General features: G+C 47.4%; 2 protein-coding genes across 4 annotated transcripts in view; one reads left to right on the plus strand and one right to left on the minus strand.

Moving 5' to 3' along the window:
• The first annotated feature begins 255 nt into the window (after positions 1-255).
• Snapc5 (small nuclear RNA activating complex polypeptide 5) lies at positions 256-3,749 on the plus strand. Of its 2 annotated transcripts, XM_051156639.1 has the most exons (3): positions 433-585; positions 1,582-1,671; positions 3,300-3,749. In XM_051156639.1, the coding sequence occupies exons 1-3, from the start codon at positions 496-498 to the stop codon at positions 3,414-3,416; spliced, it is 297 nt and encodes a 98-aa protein (XP_051012596.1). In that variant the 5' UTR covers positions 433-495; the 3' UTR covers positions 3,417-3,749. The 2 variants fall into 2 exon arrangements, with proteins under 2 accessions (XP_051012597.1, XP_051012596.1); XM_051156640.1 differs by lacking the exon at positions 1,582-1,671 and having other exon boundaries at positions 256-585.
• A 3,793-nt stretch (positions 3,750-7,542) lies between these two features.
• Map2k1 (mitogen-activated protein kinase kinase 1) overlaps positions 7,543-15,812 on the minus strand; it is a 73,012-nt gene continuing 64,742 nt past the window's right edge. For both annotated transcript variants that reach the window (XM_051156641.1, XM_051156642.1), the window contains 6 exons: positions 15,658-15,782; positions 13,441-13,642; positions 11,905-11,969; positions 9,011-9,072; positions 8,655-8,700; positions 7,543-8,170 (listed from right to left, as the gene is read on the minus strand). In XM_051156641.1, coding sequence (XP_051012598.1) covers positions 8,057-8,170; positions 8,655-8,700; positions 9,011-9,072; positions 11,905-11,969; positions 13,441-13,642; positions 15,658-15,782 — 614 coding nt within the window. In that variant the 3' untranslated portion in view covers positions 7,543-8,056. The remainder of the gene's footprint in view (positions 8,171-8,654; positions 8,701-9,010; positions 9,073-11,904; positions 11,970-13,440; positions 13,643-15,657; positions 15,783-15,812) is intronic.

Raw genomic sequence — 15,812 nt, forward strand, 5'->3', positions numbered from 1 at the left:
TCCTATGCTGTAAATAGAAATGTCAAGCTGATCGTCCTAGAATTAGCTTCATTTCCTGTTGCCATCATGGTATTTGGTCAAAGCTGCTAGCAGGCAGGTAAACTCGGATTAAAAACAATAGCTTTCTGTCCTGGACTATGGGAGTTCCTTAAGCTTAGTAGGGTTCATGTCTCACTAAAGTTTAGTACTAGAAATTAGTATTCCTAAAAATAAAGCCACTTCTGAGGCATGTGAAACGAATTTTACTGTAAGGAATTGGCAATTGGACTGAAAAGTCTCGGCGCTCCTTGGGATTTCATTGTGTTAAGCTCCTGGTGGTTACTGGCGACGCTCTTTAGGATTTCATTGTGTTCTTTTAAGCTCCTGGTTGCTACTGGCCCACAGCACGCAGCAGGAAGAGAATAAACCTGGAGCCCAAGGCTGCTTCCGGCGGTCGGAAGTAGCGTCATCACCCGGCGCCAGGAAGAAGGCAGAGCTCTAACAAGGTGGAATACCATGCTCAGCCGCCTGCAAGAGCTCCGCAAGGAGGAGGAGACTCTGCTGCGTCTAAAGGCAGCCCTGCACGACCAACTGAACCGCCTCAAGGTGACTGCGCTGGCCTCCAGCCCTAGCCCCTTGTGACCAGCTTGCTCCCCACCGCTCCGGTCCCTAAGCCCACCTCCACCCGGCCCCGGCCCCGGCCCGCCGGTTTACGCCTCAGCTGCTGGTTACTAGTATTTATATGCACTGAAAAAGGCTTTAGTGTTGCAAAGCTAAAAGAGAATCGTAGAATGAGGTCTGGGGGAGAAGTTGTCCCCAAGAGTTCGCAGTAGCGCTTCTGGGAGCAGATTTAGATCCACCTTCATCACTTCCTAGACCTAGGGGTAATTTGGCCCCTGTGAAATGACCATGGTAGTCCCTGCTCAGCACTCAGTAGGCAGGATCTTTAATATAAGTGACATGAGGATTTCAGAATTTGTATACGGGGGATGTGGAAAGTGGTAAGCAGTTTTCCTCTACAAGGACCTAATGATCGTGTATTGAAGATGACCTTCCAGACGCAGATACCTTGACCCGCCAGGAAACAAGTGCATATTGATTTTTCTGCCTTCTCTTCCTCATTGATGAATAGACAAGCTCAAGCTTAAGGCATCAATCTGTGTCTTGTGGAGCCAGCTGACACCTGGCTTTGTGCTGTGTGTGTCTGTCTCAGACAGAGATGACCTCCCTATGTAACCCAGGCTGTCTTCAAACTTGTGATCCTTTTGTCTCCTCCAGTGTAGGGATTGCAGGCGTGCAGTTTTACACCCAGCTACATTGCTAAACTGGGTGTAGTGGCGCACACCTGTAATCCCAGCACTTGGGAGGCAGAGGCTAGCAGATATCTGTAAATTCAAGGACAGCCTGGTTGAGGACAGCCAGAATGACATGGTGCAAGCTTGTCTGGCAGGGGGCAGTTTTTAAAAAGGAGGTAAAGTTCCTCCTGCCCTTTTAGAGCAGTACAAGCCGTTCCATCTCAGGCCAAAAGCATCCAGTGGAATCCCCCCGCTTTGCTAACCCAGCAGAATACTCAGTAAAATGTCCTCCACTCTTCTCTCCCAGGTTGAAGAAATGGCTCTCCAGTCAATGATAAGTTCTCAAAGAGGGACTGAGACGCCGTCTTCTCAGCCTGCACCTCAACAGTTATGTGATGTAAGTTTAGTCAAGTGTAGGTTCCAGATAGTGTGGACTCCCATTGTGCCCTTGCTTGGGCAGGCAAATGCGGTGTGGCAAATTATTACCAAGTCCAAAGGATCCTGGGAAGTGCTAATCAAATGTTTGGAGAACATGGGGACAATTTACTGTGCATTGAACCTGGAACCTCATACATGGCAAGCAACCAGTGAACTGTATCTCCAGCCCCTCATAATTTATAGTTCAACAGATAGCTTATCTACATTAATCTTCAGGCAATACTAGCTTGTCTTTTGTTGTTGTTGTTGTTTGAGACAGGATTTCTCTGTGTAGTCTTGGCTGTCCTAGACTCACTTTGTAGACCAGGCTGGCCTCTGCCTCCAGAGTGCTGGGATTAAAGGCATTCGCCACCACACCCAGACCCAATAGCCTGTCTTTTAATAGTTGTCAAACTTAGGCAGCTTCTACGCTCCTAGTGTGCACCAGTGTACCCAGCCTGCCCACTTCTCAGATTACTCCACTCTTTACAGTTACTCAGATGTTGTAGTAGAGTTGGTGGGTTTTGTTTTGAAGCAGAGTCTTATGTACCCAGGCCAGCCTTCTGCCAGGCCTCTCAGCCTAGGAATACAGGCTTGTACCCTTACATCCTATTTAGAAACATGGCTCTTGCTGCTCTGTGTATGTGGTTCAAGTACAAAACAGGGGCTAAAGGATGAGTTGCATATGTGACCCTACTTACTCTTACCAAGTGCCCTCAGCAAAGCCAATACACCATATTTTGAAAGTTATGTGGTAAACCATGTTTTTTTTCCTAATACCCTCACACAGACACACAAGCAGGCAAAGGCCATGTATTTATTTTGTTTCTTTGTTTTCCCCAGAGTTTCTCTTATATCCCTGGCTGTCCTGGAACTCACTTTGCAGACCAGGCTGGCCTTGAACTCACAGAGATCAGCCTGCCTCTACCTCCCAAGTGCTGGTATTAAAGGTGGGCGCCACCATACCCAGCCCCACAGTAATTTTGTTGATGGTTTTAAAAAGAACTTTGAAGGTCAGTTAACATTTTAGTAAGTATGAAACATTTATTCTTGCTCCTTTTCAATAATGGGAGAAATAGGAAACAGGAAAGTGCTCTTTTCTCTCAGTCATAAAAATGTGATGAACATACAATTGCATTTTTTTAAATACAGAGCAGAGTTCCAGGACAGCCAAGGCTACACACAGAAACCCAGTCTTGACAAAACAAAACAACAAAAATTTTGTATTTATAGACTTGTGCATGTTCGGGTGGGTGGGTGCTGGTACCCATGGCAGATACCTTAGATTTGGGACTTGTAAGCTGTTCAGCATGAATGTGAGGACTCAAACTTAGGCCTTTCAGAAAGTACTCTTTGTTTTGTTTTTTGAAGACAGGGTTTCTCTGTGTAGCCCTGGCTGTTTTGTGACTTGCTCTGTAGCCGAGGCTGGCCTCAAACTCAGAGATCCACCGCCTCTGCCTCCTCAGTGCTGGAAGTAAACGTGTGCACCACCATTGCCTGGCTTGCAACAAGTACTGGCAACCCCACAAATGAGATTTGATTTTAAAGAATTTGCTGCTTTAAGGCTCCGCTCCTTCCCACTAATCCTAATGCTCTTATTTCCCACAGATGTCAGTGCATGTAGACAATGAAGCATCAATCAATCAAACCACACTGAAGCTGAGCACAAGGAGCCCTATGGAGGAAGAGGAGGAAGAAGAGGAGGAGGAAGAATCTGATTCGTAAAAGGGGACAAGAGCTAGGGTTAGTTTTACAAACTAAACTTCTAAGTCTCGGGCATTTCATCTCTTCAAAGATGTCCTCTTGCCTTGGGCCCTAAAGCCTATGTGAAAGAGGGTTTATACTTGTGAATGGGAGTGGCTCCATTGGTAAAGTATATACATACAAATATGAAGGACCTGTGTAAGAAGCTGGGTACAGTGTCACATGCCTATAACCCCACAATGGCGATAGGAAGGCCAACAGACCAGCCAAAACAGTGAGCTCTGGGTTCCCTGAGAGACCCTATCTGAAAACTACAGTGCTGCTGGGCACGCCTGTAATCCCAGCACTCGGGGAAAAGGTTGAGAGTAGTGCTAGTGTACAGCAAGCTGCTCAGATAGATGAATCAGTTCAAGGTCAACTGTAGATAACATCTGATCCTTATCTAAATGTTACAGTAAGAAATAAGGAGTTTGGCTAGCGTTGGCATATATACACACCCGTAATCCCAGGTTTTGGGATGCTCTAGCACGAGTGATTGTCATCCACTGCAAGGCCAACCTGGACTATAGCCCAAACCAAATGCTAAGTGACATAAAATAGTCACTCAGTTCCATCTTCCCCACCACCCCCCCTGAAAAGGGCAAACGCTACAAGTTGAAGTAACTTCAGTTATTGCCAGGGGTAGTCATATGAGAGGAGACAGGGGAGGCAAAGGCAGATGTCAGGCAAGGGTAGTTGTCTCCACAGCAAGTTCTGGGATAGCCGAGACTACATAGAGACCCTGTTTCAAAAAATTATTAAAATGGTTTTGTGTAAGATATTCTCCCAAAGAAGAAATCAAGCTATATTGATGAGACAGCCTCAAGGGTAGCTAACATTCTGGTCACCACGGTTTATATTTCCTTTTTATTTTGCTTGTGCATGTAGTGTACATGTGTATCACAGTGTGCATATGGCGACCACAGGACAATTATTGATAGTTGGTTCTTCTACCATGTGAGTCCCAAGGGTTGAACTTAGGTTGTTAAGCTTGGCAGTAAGTATTGTTACCTTACTCACAGAACCATGTCACCTGCACATGACTGTTCTGTTTTTGTTTTTAAGATACATGTTGCTTGCGTGTATGCATACATGTATAAGTAAAGTACTGTGTGTACAAAGCTGAATCCCTCAGAGCTGGAGTAGCAAATGTGTGTGAGGTACCTAGTTTCTAATGTGGTTGCTGGTACCCAAACTCCATGCCTCACAATTGCACAACAGAACTCTTAAGAGTGAGAGTATTTCTGGGACTCACTTCTTGTGTTTTACAGCTACCTCATAGGCCATGACAAAGCCAGCACTGGGAGTTATCTCTCCTCCCTTTGAAGGTGTAGTTAACTCTAAGCACTGACGGGAAACCATTTCTCTGAATAGTACAGCTGACTGACCAGGCCTGGATGAAGGCTCTTATACCAGCAAGGACCTCTTGTGAGCATGGCAGGCCTTGCGACATGTGAGAGCTAGCTCATGATTTTGCCCAGGCAGGTTCCCAAGCCCACTGTGCTGGCTGGTTATCTGTCAACTTGACACAAGCTATGACAGAGGAAATTGCCTCTTCAAGATGGGGCTTTGGGCTGGGTGTAGTTACGCATGCCTTTTAATCCCAGCACTCAGGCGGGGAGGTAGGCGCGTCTCTGAGTTCAAGGCCAAAGCCAGCCTGGTCTACAAATCAAGTCCAGGACCGCCAGGACTACAAAAGAAACCCTGTCTTGGAAAATTTTAAATAAATAAATATCAAGCTTTGGGCACTCCTATAGGGCATTTTCTTACTGAGATTGGAGGACCCAGCCCTTGGGCCGGTAGTCCTGGGCGCTATAATTAAAGGAGACAGAATAAGCAGGTAAGCAGCCTTCCTACGGAGCCTCTAAATCAGCTTCTTCCGGGTTCCCACCCAGTCTGAATACCTGCCTTGGTTTCCTTCAGTAGACTATGACTCAGGGTATGTAAGCCCTTTCCTCCCAGAGTGGCTTTGGTATTTTATCACAGCAATAGAAACCCTAAGACGCCCACCTACAGTTTTCTCTTGTGTAGAGAGACTGCTCGGTCACAGGCCCTGAGAAGGTGGTAGGAGTTACTGCTCTCTCTGCACAAGAAGAGTTGGCCCAAAACTGGAGTTGCAGGAGACCAGCTCAACCACTGCCCAGAGCTATCAGTGTGCATGCACTGCTTAGTTTTGCTTTGTTTTTTTGTTTTTCAAGACGGGGTTTCTCTATATAGTCCAGGCTGGCCTTGAACTGGGAATAAAGGTGTTTACCACCACCACCTAACTTTATTTTCTTTTTGTTTTTTGGAGACAGGGTTTCTCTGTGTAGCCTTGGCTGTCCTGGATTCACTCTGTACATCAGGCTGGCCTCGAACTCACAGCGATCCACCTGCCTCTGCCTCCATAGTGCTGGGATTAAGGGCCACATCCAGCTCTTTTCTTTCTTTTGAGGCACGGTTTCTCTATGCAGCCCTGGCTGTCCTGGAACTCATTATATAGACCAGGTCAGCCTCAAACTCACCGAGACCCACCTGTTCCTGCCTCCTAAGAGTTGGTACTAAAGCTGGGTATGCAGTGCCCGGCATGTGCAGCTAGTTCTTAGGTCAGCTCAGCAGAAGAGCTGGCCTGTGGGCAAGCCTGTGCTGCATTGATTGATGTGGGAGGGCCCAGCTCACTGTGGGCTGTGTCACCGCTGGGCGCTGTAAGAAAGGATCAGCAAGGATGACCAGTAAGCAGAGTTCCTCCATAGCCTCCAGGCTTCCGCCATGAGTTCCCTGGACGATGGGCTGGCTACAAGCCCCTTCCTCCTGGCTTTTGGTCAGGGTGTTCCTATCAGCAACAGAAGCGCTCAGTGTAATATTTATGCCTTCAGCCGTGTTCTTGTCTTCACTTCCCTACCTCAGTGCCTGGCTAAATCACTGCTGCCTCATTTTCATTGCTGTGAAGAGACACCATGACCATGGCAACTGTTAAATGAATTAAATGAAGTATTTAGGGCTGGAGAGGTGGCTCAGAGGTTAAGAGCACTGTCTGTCCTTCCAAAGGTCCTGAGTTCAATTCCCAGCAACCACATGGTGGCTCACAGCCATCTTTGAGATCTGGTGCCCTCTTCGGGCGTGCAGACAGGACACTGTACACATAATAAATCTTTTTTAAAAAGAAAAAGAAAATATTTAATAGGGGCTGCTGACTTACAGTTTCAGAGGTTTAGTCCATTATCATCATGGCAGGAAGCATGGCAGTGTGCAGGCAGACAAGGTGCTGGAGAAGGAGCTGAGAGTTCTGCATCCGGATCCCAAGGCAGCAGGAGGAGACTGCAACACTTGAGTGTTTTTTGAGCATAGACCTCAAAGCCCACCTACACAGTGACGAACTTCCAGCGAGGCTACATCTCCTAACAGGGCCACTCTTTTTTTTAATTTATTTTCTTTTATTGTATGTGCATTGGTGTTTTGCCTGTATGTATGTCTGTGAGGGTATCAGATCTTGGAGTTATAGACAGTTGTGAGTTGCCATGTGGGTGCTGGGAATTGAATCCGGGTCCCTTGGAAGAGTAGTCAGTGCTCTTAACTGCTGAGCCATCTGTCCAGCCCCCAATAGTGCCACTCTTTATGGGTCAAGCATTCAAATAATGAGTCTGGGGTGGCTAAACCTGTCTAAACCACAGTCTAGAGAAACAGAAAGGCCTGCCACAAAAGCAGAAATACCTTTTGTATCCTTTTTATTTTAACTTGATAGTATTTTTATTAGAATAAGAGATTAGATTTGATAAACATCTGGATTAAAATGGTTAAAAGGGCTTTCATACAATTTGTAGGCACTAGACACGTTTACAAATAGCATTGGTGCTTGGATTGGAGGAAAGACAGAACTCTGACACATACTGAAGCCTTAATCCATTTGTGACGATCAAAATAACCACCAATTTAGAAACACTAATCCAAATTTAAGAGACATACACCACTGAGTACCCCACACTGTATATTTAAAATAAATACAGAAATACAGCCAGAAGTTGAAAAATCACCACAGCAGACAGACTGAAGCCCCAGCTATCATGGCAGTGATGGGCTCTGGTTAGTTTTTTTGTTGTTGTTTTTTTTTTTTTTAATGGGAATTGCTGAGTTTTATACCAAAAGCAAAAAATAAGAATGCCGTGATGTGCACGTTCTGATGCTCATTTCAGCAGCAGTAAAGCATGCTTCCCATGCACTGCCTGTGGGGTGTCTTACAAGGCTCCCTCTCCTCAGATTGAGGGGTCACCAGCAAGAGTGAAGTACCAAGGGTCCGAGAATCCTGACAATTCAGGCAGCCAGTTAGTCACAGAACATGAACAGCGGTGCAAACATCAGTAAGAATGATCACCCAGGTCACCAGGGTTTCACTGTTGTTCAGCTTGGCATGTGTTTGACCAACACACAAATAGCCCCAAGCACAAAGCCAATCCACTCAGGGGAGTAACCATAGTGATACGACAGTGATATTAAAAATGACACAAGTACTATTTGGCACATGCTGTGTTCTTCATCCTTTGTCACAGATGGGATGCACGTCTGAACAGAGACAAGCATGAGAGAGGCTTGAAAGCAACATGGCATGCCACTGGGCAGAGGATTCCTCTTTGCTGCTTCCCAAAGGCTCAGATGCCGGCGGCATGGGTTGGTGTGCTGGGCTGGTTAAGCCCAATAGTGGAGCAGAGCCAACCTGCAAAGTCCACCTCCTCAGCATCAGATCTCTTGATGAAAGCGTGAACCTGTGTGCAGGAAATACTGTTGAAAACCTGAGAGGAAAAGTACCACTGGGAAGATGCCTCTAGTGCTCAGCCGGAGCAGCAAGTAGGCCAGCTGCAGCCCAAAGACCCCACTCCCCACCTCCCTGCCACAGGCAGCCGTGAGGCCCTGGGAAATTTGTGTCTGAGCAATTCACTGTCTTGTAAGAAGGGACACGGCATTCAAGGGTACACAGAGCATTGAGTGTCACATTGCTGTGCCATTGCCATCAAGCAAGAACCAGATGGAGATTAACTCAGGATGCTGGAAATGTGAGGTGAACAAGTCAGAACTGGGGATGGGGTCGGGGGCTGTCCTCAGGAAGACTGTGGGCAGTGCCGCCCCTCCCCCCATCCCAGGTCCCCTGCAAGTCACAGGCTTTGTGCAGCCCCAACCCTGACTCGGGTGAGAGGACTAGGGCAGAACAGTGGCTCCGTCAGATAAATAAACTGGCTCTGTGAGACTCACCATGAGCTGTTTCAGATCTGCTCTCTCTGCAGGGTTCTTTATTAAGCTGAAAAGAAAATAAGTAAAGTCAGCCACACCGCTTCTGTTTGCATGCCTGCCCCTGACACTGAAGGCCGAGGAGCCAGTGCCTGAGCCTTGCCCATCCCCCAGCATCATATACCTAAGCATATAAAAGTCTTGCTCAATTAAATCAAGGCCAGAAACTATCGGGATGATTCCTGCAGTTCAAGTGAGAGCAGCGCCCAGGATCAGACAGTCCTGAGTCCCAGCACTCCAAGTGGTATGGCAAGAGCCAGGGTTAATCAAAGCGGGAAAGGGGTAAGGGGGGGGGGGAGTCTTCTCAGAAACAAACTTACCATTTATTCACAAAATCCTGAAATTCCAGACTGAATACTCCACTGGGCAGTTTTGGGGGAGGCTGTAAACACAGCAGCACATGAGACACTCGACTTCTGCTCCAGTCACCTCCCCATCACACGAATGCCTATGGCCACTGCTGCCCCCATCAGTTCCAGGAAAGTGGCCTTAGGAAGTCCAGCTCCTCCTAGCTCACTTAGTTGGGACCACTTTGAGTATTCTACCACTCTGGTGACGGAACAAATCCTGTTCTCCTTAGCCTGCTCACTCTCCTATGGAATAAGGCTGAGCTATTAGCTCTAGTACGTCTCAGTTTAGACACTCAAATGTAGAATCCAGAATAGGATTGTGTATAATAAGAGTGGTGGCTGGCCCGGAAGTGCCACCAGCAGTCACTAACAGCAGAAGCTCCAGGGATACACAGACTCGGAGGCACTACTCAGACCAGACAGTACCCCCAGAAGCCACAAAACAACCCCCTTCTGAGCCCTTACAAAGGCTAATAAACAGTAACTGGCAGCTCTAGGATATCTGTCAGTTCTCGTGACCTCTGCCAGCAGCTATGTGCAGCTTTCTTGGGAGGAGCAGTACTTGAGATATACGTAAGATGTCGCTGTAATTAAATATCAGCAAGCATCCCAGAGGCAGAGGCAGGTGGATCTCTTGATTTTAGGCCAGCCTGGTCTACATAGTGAGTTCCAGTCAGGCCTCAGACAAAACCAAACAAAAAAAGCTGGGTGGTACCTGCTTGCAGTCCCACCACTTGGGGGTGCTGATGCATTTGAGATAGTCCAGGCTACATGAGACCCTTCTAAAAATCAAACGCTGGTTCTACACAGTGGCTCAGTTCAGTAGTAGTGAGCTTGTATAGCATGCATGAGGCATGGGTTTGACCCCCCTCTCCCCCAGCACTGCAGCAACAACAAAATACAAGCCCCCTATTAAAAATCCCAGCAAGCCCTCTCAATCCTGAATTGACTTGTCAATTTAAGGTCAGCTACAACCCAGATTGTAGAACAGTGGCCCAAGACAAGCTCCATCCTGCAAACTGATCTAGCTGTAGAGACAATTGTGTGGAATATTCAAGAGGCCAATGTATGGTGGTGGTGCATGCCTTTAATCCCAGCATTCGGGAGGCAGAGGCAGGCCTGGTCTACAAAGTGAGTCCAGGACAGCCAAGGCTACAAAGAGAAACCCTGACTCAAAAAATAAAAAAATAAAAAAATAAAAAGGCCATTATTTTGCTGAGGGGGCAAGGCAAGAAAGGACTGGATGCTTGCAAAGGCTCTTGGGCTGGGGAAAGATGTGAGTTATTGCCCATCCTAGAGCCTCAGTTTCCTTACCTAAAGTGAAGAGGACAAGGCAGTTTGGCCCACCTCAGCTGGCTTGAACAGTGAGAGCAGAATGTGAGCACTAGTGGGGAAAGCAGTGTGCAGAGCTACACAGGTGTCTAGGCACCCCCCTAACCGGTCCAGAGGCACATGGGCTCCAACAGGCAGAGGAGGATGGCCCAGCCTGCACTGAAGGACCCCTCAAGCCTGCACGGATGCCTTGCCCCTTGTTGCCAATGCCCTGCTCTGCACATGGTAGAGAAGTAAACACATTTGTAACAGAAAATGGGACTTTTTGTGCCTGTAAGGATCTGTTTTCAGAGAAGGAAACAAGATATGCTATGAGTTCTAGAAATCAAAGAGCTTGGTGCTGCCTCTGAAACATGCCAGCACTCATCCCTTCTCATCAACTGCCAAGGCTGCTCCTGCTGCAGGCCAGAGTGCTGGCCCACTGGCTCCTATCACATGCCTGTCCTGCCCCAGCCTACTCCTAAGCAAACCTTTGGAGCAAGTTACCTGTTTTCTTAATGTACACTTACTTATAAATAGGTTTCACAAGTGGTATGACTTTTTATGTTAAAGTCAGCCGAGAGTAACAAGATTTAAAAAAATATAATCACCTACATAGGCATATACATTAAAATATTTTTCTCACCCTCCCCCCACTTTCTTTGAGACAATGTGTCATTCCATAATTCAGGCAAGCCTAAAACTCATGACATCCTCCCTTGGCCTCCCAGGTGCTCAGACTACAGGCTTGAATCACTTCCCCGAGAAGTAATGTCCTTCTTTCACAGAATTAATAATGCATATTTCACATCTCTTTCTATAGTCACAGCTTTAAAAGGCAGTTAAAATAAGAACCCAAACCTATATGTTGCAGTTCTGCATCCACTAGCCCACCTCCCTCCACCCCATCTAACCATCATTTTCAGTCCATCCCACTTCTCACACTTCCTGTGCTCAGAACGTTGTAAATGCACTGGGCAGCCTAATAAATGAAGACAGGCAAACAGTGGGGGAATGGGAGGCTCCTGATGTTGGGAGAGAAGAAGGGACTCTGAGCCAACAATTCCAAGAGCAAAGCACAGGCACCCTGGGGACCCACACCACGTGAGTAACTCAAATGAGCCATGGCTTTCCCTCCCACCTCCCCTCTGAGACAGAGATCTTACAGGCCAAGGCCTGCCTTGGACTCTCCTGTCTCAATCTGAGTATTGGGATCACAGGCCTGCCCCAACACTCACAACTACTATTTTTTGTTGTTGTTTTTCCTCGGGTTTTGCCCCTATTTTATTTTGTGCTTTTGTTTGTTTGTTTTGCCTGAATGTGTGTCTGTGCACAACACGCATGCGTGCAGTGCCCACAGAGGAGGGTATCAGACTCCTTGGACGTAGAGTTACAGATGGGTGTGAGCTGTCATGTGGGTTCTGGGAACTGAACCCAGTTTCTCTGCAAGAACAGCTAGCTACTCTGCTTAACCACTAAGCCATCTTGACACCCAAACTACTTACTTTCTTGAGTAAATACACCCAAGGTCAAGGAAACCTGGCAGCACTTACCTCATTGACTATGTAATCCAACAATTCAAAAATTGCCATAGGAGGTCGGCTGTCCATTCCATATGCTGCCGATTAATAAAGCAAAGAAAACATTTGAGGTAAGACAAAAGGCTACTTGTCAATATGAGTCAAAGGGTTAAGCATGGGTCATGGACCATAAAAAGCTACTTTGGACAAGGCCTAAACATGGAGGGATCCAGAAGACACGGCTATGAGTCTGGGCTCAGCAGCATCCTACATGTGTGACCTCAGCAAATCGGTTGACCACTGAGTCAGAGTATAGAGCTTTGGAAAGGGAATCAAGTGACAAGGGAATCTTCCCATCCTTCAATTACAGAGCAGCCAATGACATAGCTAAATAGGCACAGGGCTATATACTTCAGCTTGGCTTGTATGCACTGTATAGGTAGAGCCCACAGCCTCCAAAGTGCTAGGCAATTCTGCCACCAAGCCACACTCTCAGGCCCAGAACTTGTTTTAATTCCTTCTGAGCATGGAATTTTTTCCTTTCCAATCCCAAGATCACAAGCCAACCCCTCCAATAGTTGGTTATCACCCCTGGTGCTTCTCCCTTCCTGCACACATTTAGCCACATGGTACCATCAGGATAAAGACCAAATCTCCTGGCCAGGTAGGAAGTCACATAAAAATGAAAAGGCTGGCCAGATATAGTGGCACAAGTATTTAATTCCAGCACTCATGCGGCAAAGACAGAGGGTGATTTCTGGGAGTTGAGGCCAGGCTGGTCTACATAGCAAGTTTCAGTCACTCAGAGTTAACATGATGCCACACACAAAAAAATTTTAAAGTTACATGGTGCCTCAAAAATTTTTCAAAAAACAAAACAACTCCCCCAAAATAAACAAAACTGAAAAGGTTGTATGCGAGCACTCCCCTAGTGCCGGGTATCTCAGTGTATACCACTCAGAAGCACGTATGCTGCAAAACTGATGCTTAGCAGTCAGACCAGCCCCTTACGAGTCTATGAGGCCTTGGCAAGGAAAAGTGCTCTGTGCCTCAGTTTCTTCATCTCTAAAGTGGCAATTATAGCAGTGCTCACGAGCAGACTGCTTTCAAAATTAGAACACGTTAGGCAGAACCATGGAGACAGGAAGTAAGTAGATCAGTGGTTGCCAAGGGATGGGCTAGCGGGAAAGTGGGAGTAACTGGTGATGGGGAAGATGATCTGGGGGTAGGAAAATGTTCTAGAAAGAGGTGGTGGTGGTGGCTGTACAATAAAGAACTACAAACTGCTTAACTATATCTAAGCATACAGATTTTATGGTATGTGAACCTTATCATAATTTTAAAAAGAAATCCACATTATTAAAAAGAAAACTAATATTGGTAAGTACTAAGCACAGCACCTAGATCACAGTAATTATTCAACAAACAGTGGGCATCTTTAGCAAGAACAATAGTTTTCTACACCTAACCAAGGACCCTTGCTATTACCCCAAGACCCAGCCTGACACCCAGAAAACTGCAACAGTAAGGGATCCCCACAGTCCTCACTGGCGACAGCAAGCCACTCACAGCTGAGGGGCCTCCCAGGAGTCCTTGGCCTGGGTGGTGTTTCGGCTGCGTCTCCCTCCACGTGGCATCCAAACAGCAGCTCCAGCTCCTTGGCATCAGGAGGAGGGATAGGGTATCTCCCAACTGCCATCTCCACCAGAGAGAGCCCCATGCTCCAGATGTCTGACTGCACGGAGTAGTGAGTCCCCTGGAGTCTCTCGGGCTATGGAGGAGACAGATGGTCATACCGCTTGCTCTAGCCAGGCCCCAGGCCTGCTCTGGGGCTTCTACCTTCCAGCACCCCTTACCCTGACACATGTCACAGCTGAGAGCACCCCTAACCCTGACACATGTCACAGCTGAGAGCTCCTTTAGCTTCTTGGATGTTGCCTCTACCTCTGACCTCTCCTTACTGCTCCATTTTCCCTGGACTCCGCCTCAGTTGGCAGCATCCGCAGAGTCAGGTCCTCACTGCTTGTGGTTCCTGCTTTGTCTAGTCTGGCTGCTGTCCTATACATGCAGGCACCCTGTCTCAAACCCACATGAGGGGCTTATGAGGAGACTATACACTATGGGATGCTGAACTCCAGGTTCTCTCTATATAAAATGGGAATGTTTATACACAAAAACCCTGCTGCTAACTGGTAACAATGATGACAACACCATGTCCATTGTACTAGTGTCACCGCAGGAACCATATGAAATGAAAACCTTCGGTGTGGTGAGCACTACACAAGCATGTGCTGACCATGGTGGGGGCACCGGGAAGAAGCAGCATAGAGTCCGTCTCCACACTGAGCTCCAGGTCAAGCAGACATGTATTTCAAGGACCACACCCCCCCCCCAAAAAAAAGAAACAAAAAACTTCACTCTTATCATAGTGCATTTATTTAGATACCCAACTAGCTTCTTCCATGGGATTTTCTACCAACTCTAACACTGGACTACTTTGAAACTGACCATATAACCACAAAAACCCAACCACTAAGCCATGGATCACTAAGTCCCAAGGCCTAATTGAGTCAGAACTTGAGAGTTAGCAACTGAGTGGCTCAAGGTGCAAGCTGCTCAGCTATAGCTTCCTCATCTAGAGAAGAAGCAGTCAGAATGCAAAGAGCAGAACTTCCCTGTAGCTGTGGGGTAAGCGTATTGTGCTACTGACAGTAGCTAGTGCCACAGTGGGGGTGGGGACCAGCAGGGCGCAATGGGGAGATGGACATAACGTCTACATAAGGAGTAAGGAAGGGTGCTGGCCTCCTCGCTCTAGCTGTTCTCAGCTCCTACATAGGAGCCATCATCTCTCTGATAGTACAACTGCAGGCATAGACACTCAAGGATGTGACAGCTCTTGGCTATGTGTGAAACACACTGGGCCTCAGGTCTTTCCTTACTATTTGGGCCTGCACTTCTCCCTTGCTACCCTTACTCTCATCCTCTTGTGCACTGCCTCAGAAACACTCCCCACAGACTTTCCCTGCTAGACTTAGAAATTAGCTATCCAAAGACCCTTTCATTCAGTCAAACCCATATCACCCACTCCCCAGCCATTCCTAACATCCCCAATGTGCCAGACCCCCGCCAGGCCTTAGTAAAGACACCTGGGCTGAAGCTTTATGGTACAGGAAAGGAAAAGACTCCATGACAATGCGACCATGGGCATGGGGACAGCTTCATGTAGCACTCAGGTGACAGTGGGAGCCAACAAACTTGGGCTCAGGAGGGAAGACTGTCAAGAGGGTATTGGCTGCACTAGTGCAGACTCTAAGCAAAGGCTGGACGGAAGGCAGGTAAATGATCCAGAGACATGCACTAACAGGGAGGAAGGGAGAAGAATGGAGGAAACAGTCCAGACTTTCCAACAGGGCCACTTAGGATGAAAGGCTGGGAACCAGCAGCAGGCCAGGAGGGGCATGGCCACGTCTGAGTCTCTTGGGTTTAAGGGTTTGACAATCAGACAAGATGTCTGGTCGATTTTCAGTCCCTTCCAAATAGAAGCCAGACTCTGGAACTAGGACAGCACAACCTCTTCTAGTGCCTGAGACCCCAGTTGCTTATGAACGTTTGTGAAAGGAGCACACTTGCTCTCCCAGACGCCCCCTGGTGCCTTATCCCTCACTTCTCAATCCCCATCCATCACCATGCAGCGCAAGCCTGTGGCTCCATGGTCTATAAAATGTTCTGCTGATGCTTAGAGTAAAGCCTGCAGAGACAACGGAGAAAGGGCACGTCAGTTCATACCGACATGTAGGACCTCGTGCCCACGAAGGAGTTGGCCATGGAGTCAATCAGCTGTCCGCTGACCCCAAAATCACAGAGTTTGATCTCCCCACGTGAGTTCACTAGAATGTTGGAAGGCTTAACATCTGTGAAGAAGAAAAAACAGGAAATTAGAG

Source organism: Acomys russatus, chromosome 14 (genome assembly GCF_903995435.1).
Source record: "Acomys russatus chromosome 14, mAcoRus1.1, whole genome shotgun sequence".
Lineage (NCBI taxonomy): Eukaryota > Metazoa > Chordata > Mammalia > Rodentia > Muridae > Acomys > Acomys russatus.

What these genes read in the sequence shown, in the direction of transcription:
- Snapc5 (XM_051156639.1), top strand. Translation starts at nt 496, where the DNA reads ATGCTCAGCCGCCTGCAAGAGCTCCGCAAGGAGGAGGAGACTCTGCTG. An exon ending in ACCAACTGAACCGCCTCAAG is followed by an intron (nt 586 to 1,581) that starts GTGACTGCGCTG and finishes CTTCTCTCCCAG; the next exon opens with GTTGAAGAAATGGCTCTCCA. An exon ending in CACCTCAACAGTTATGTGAT is followed by an intron (nt 1,672 to 3,299) that starts GTAAGTTTAGTC and finishes TATTTCCCACAG; the next exon opens with ATGTCAGTGCATGTAGACAA.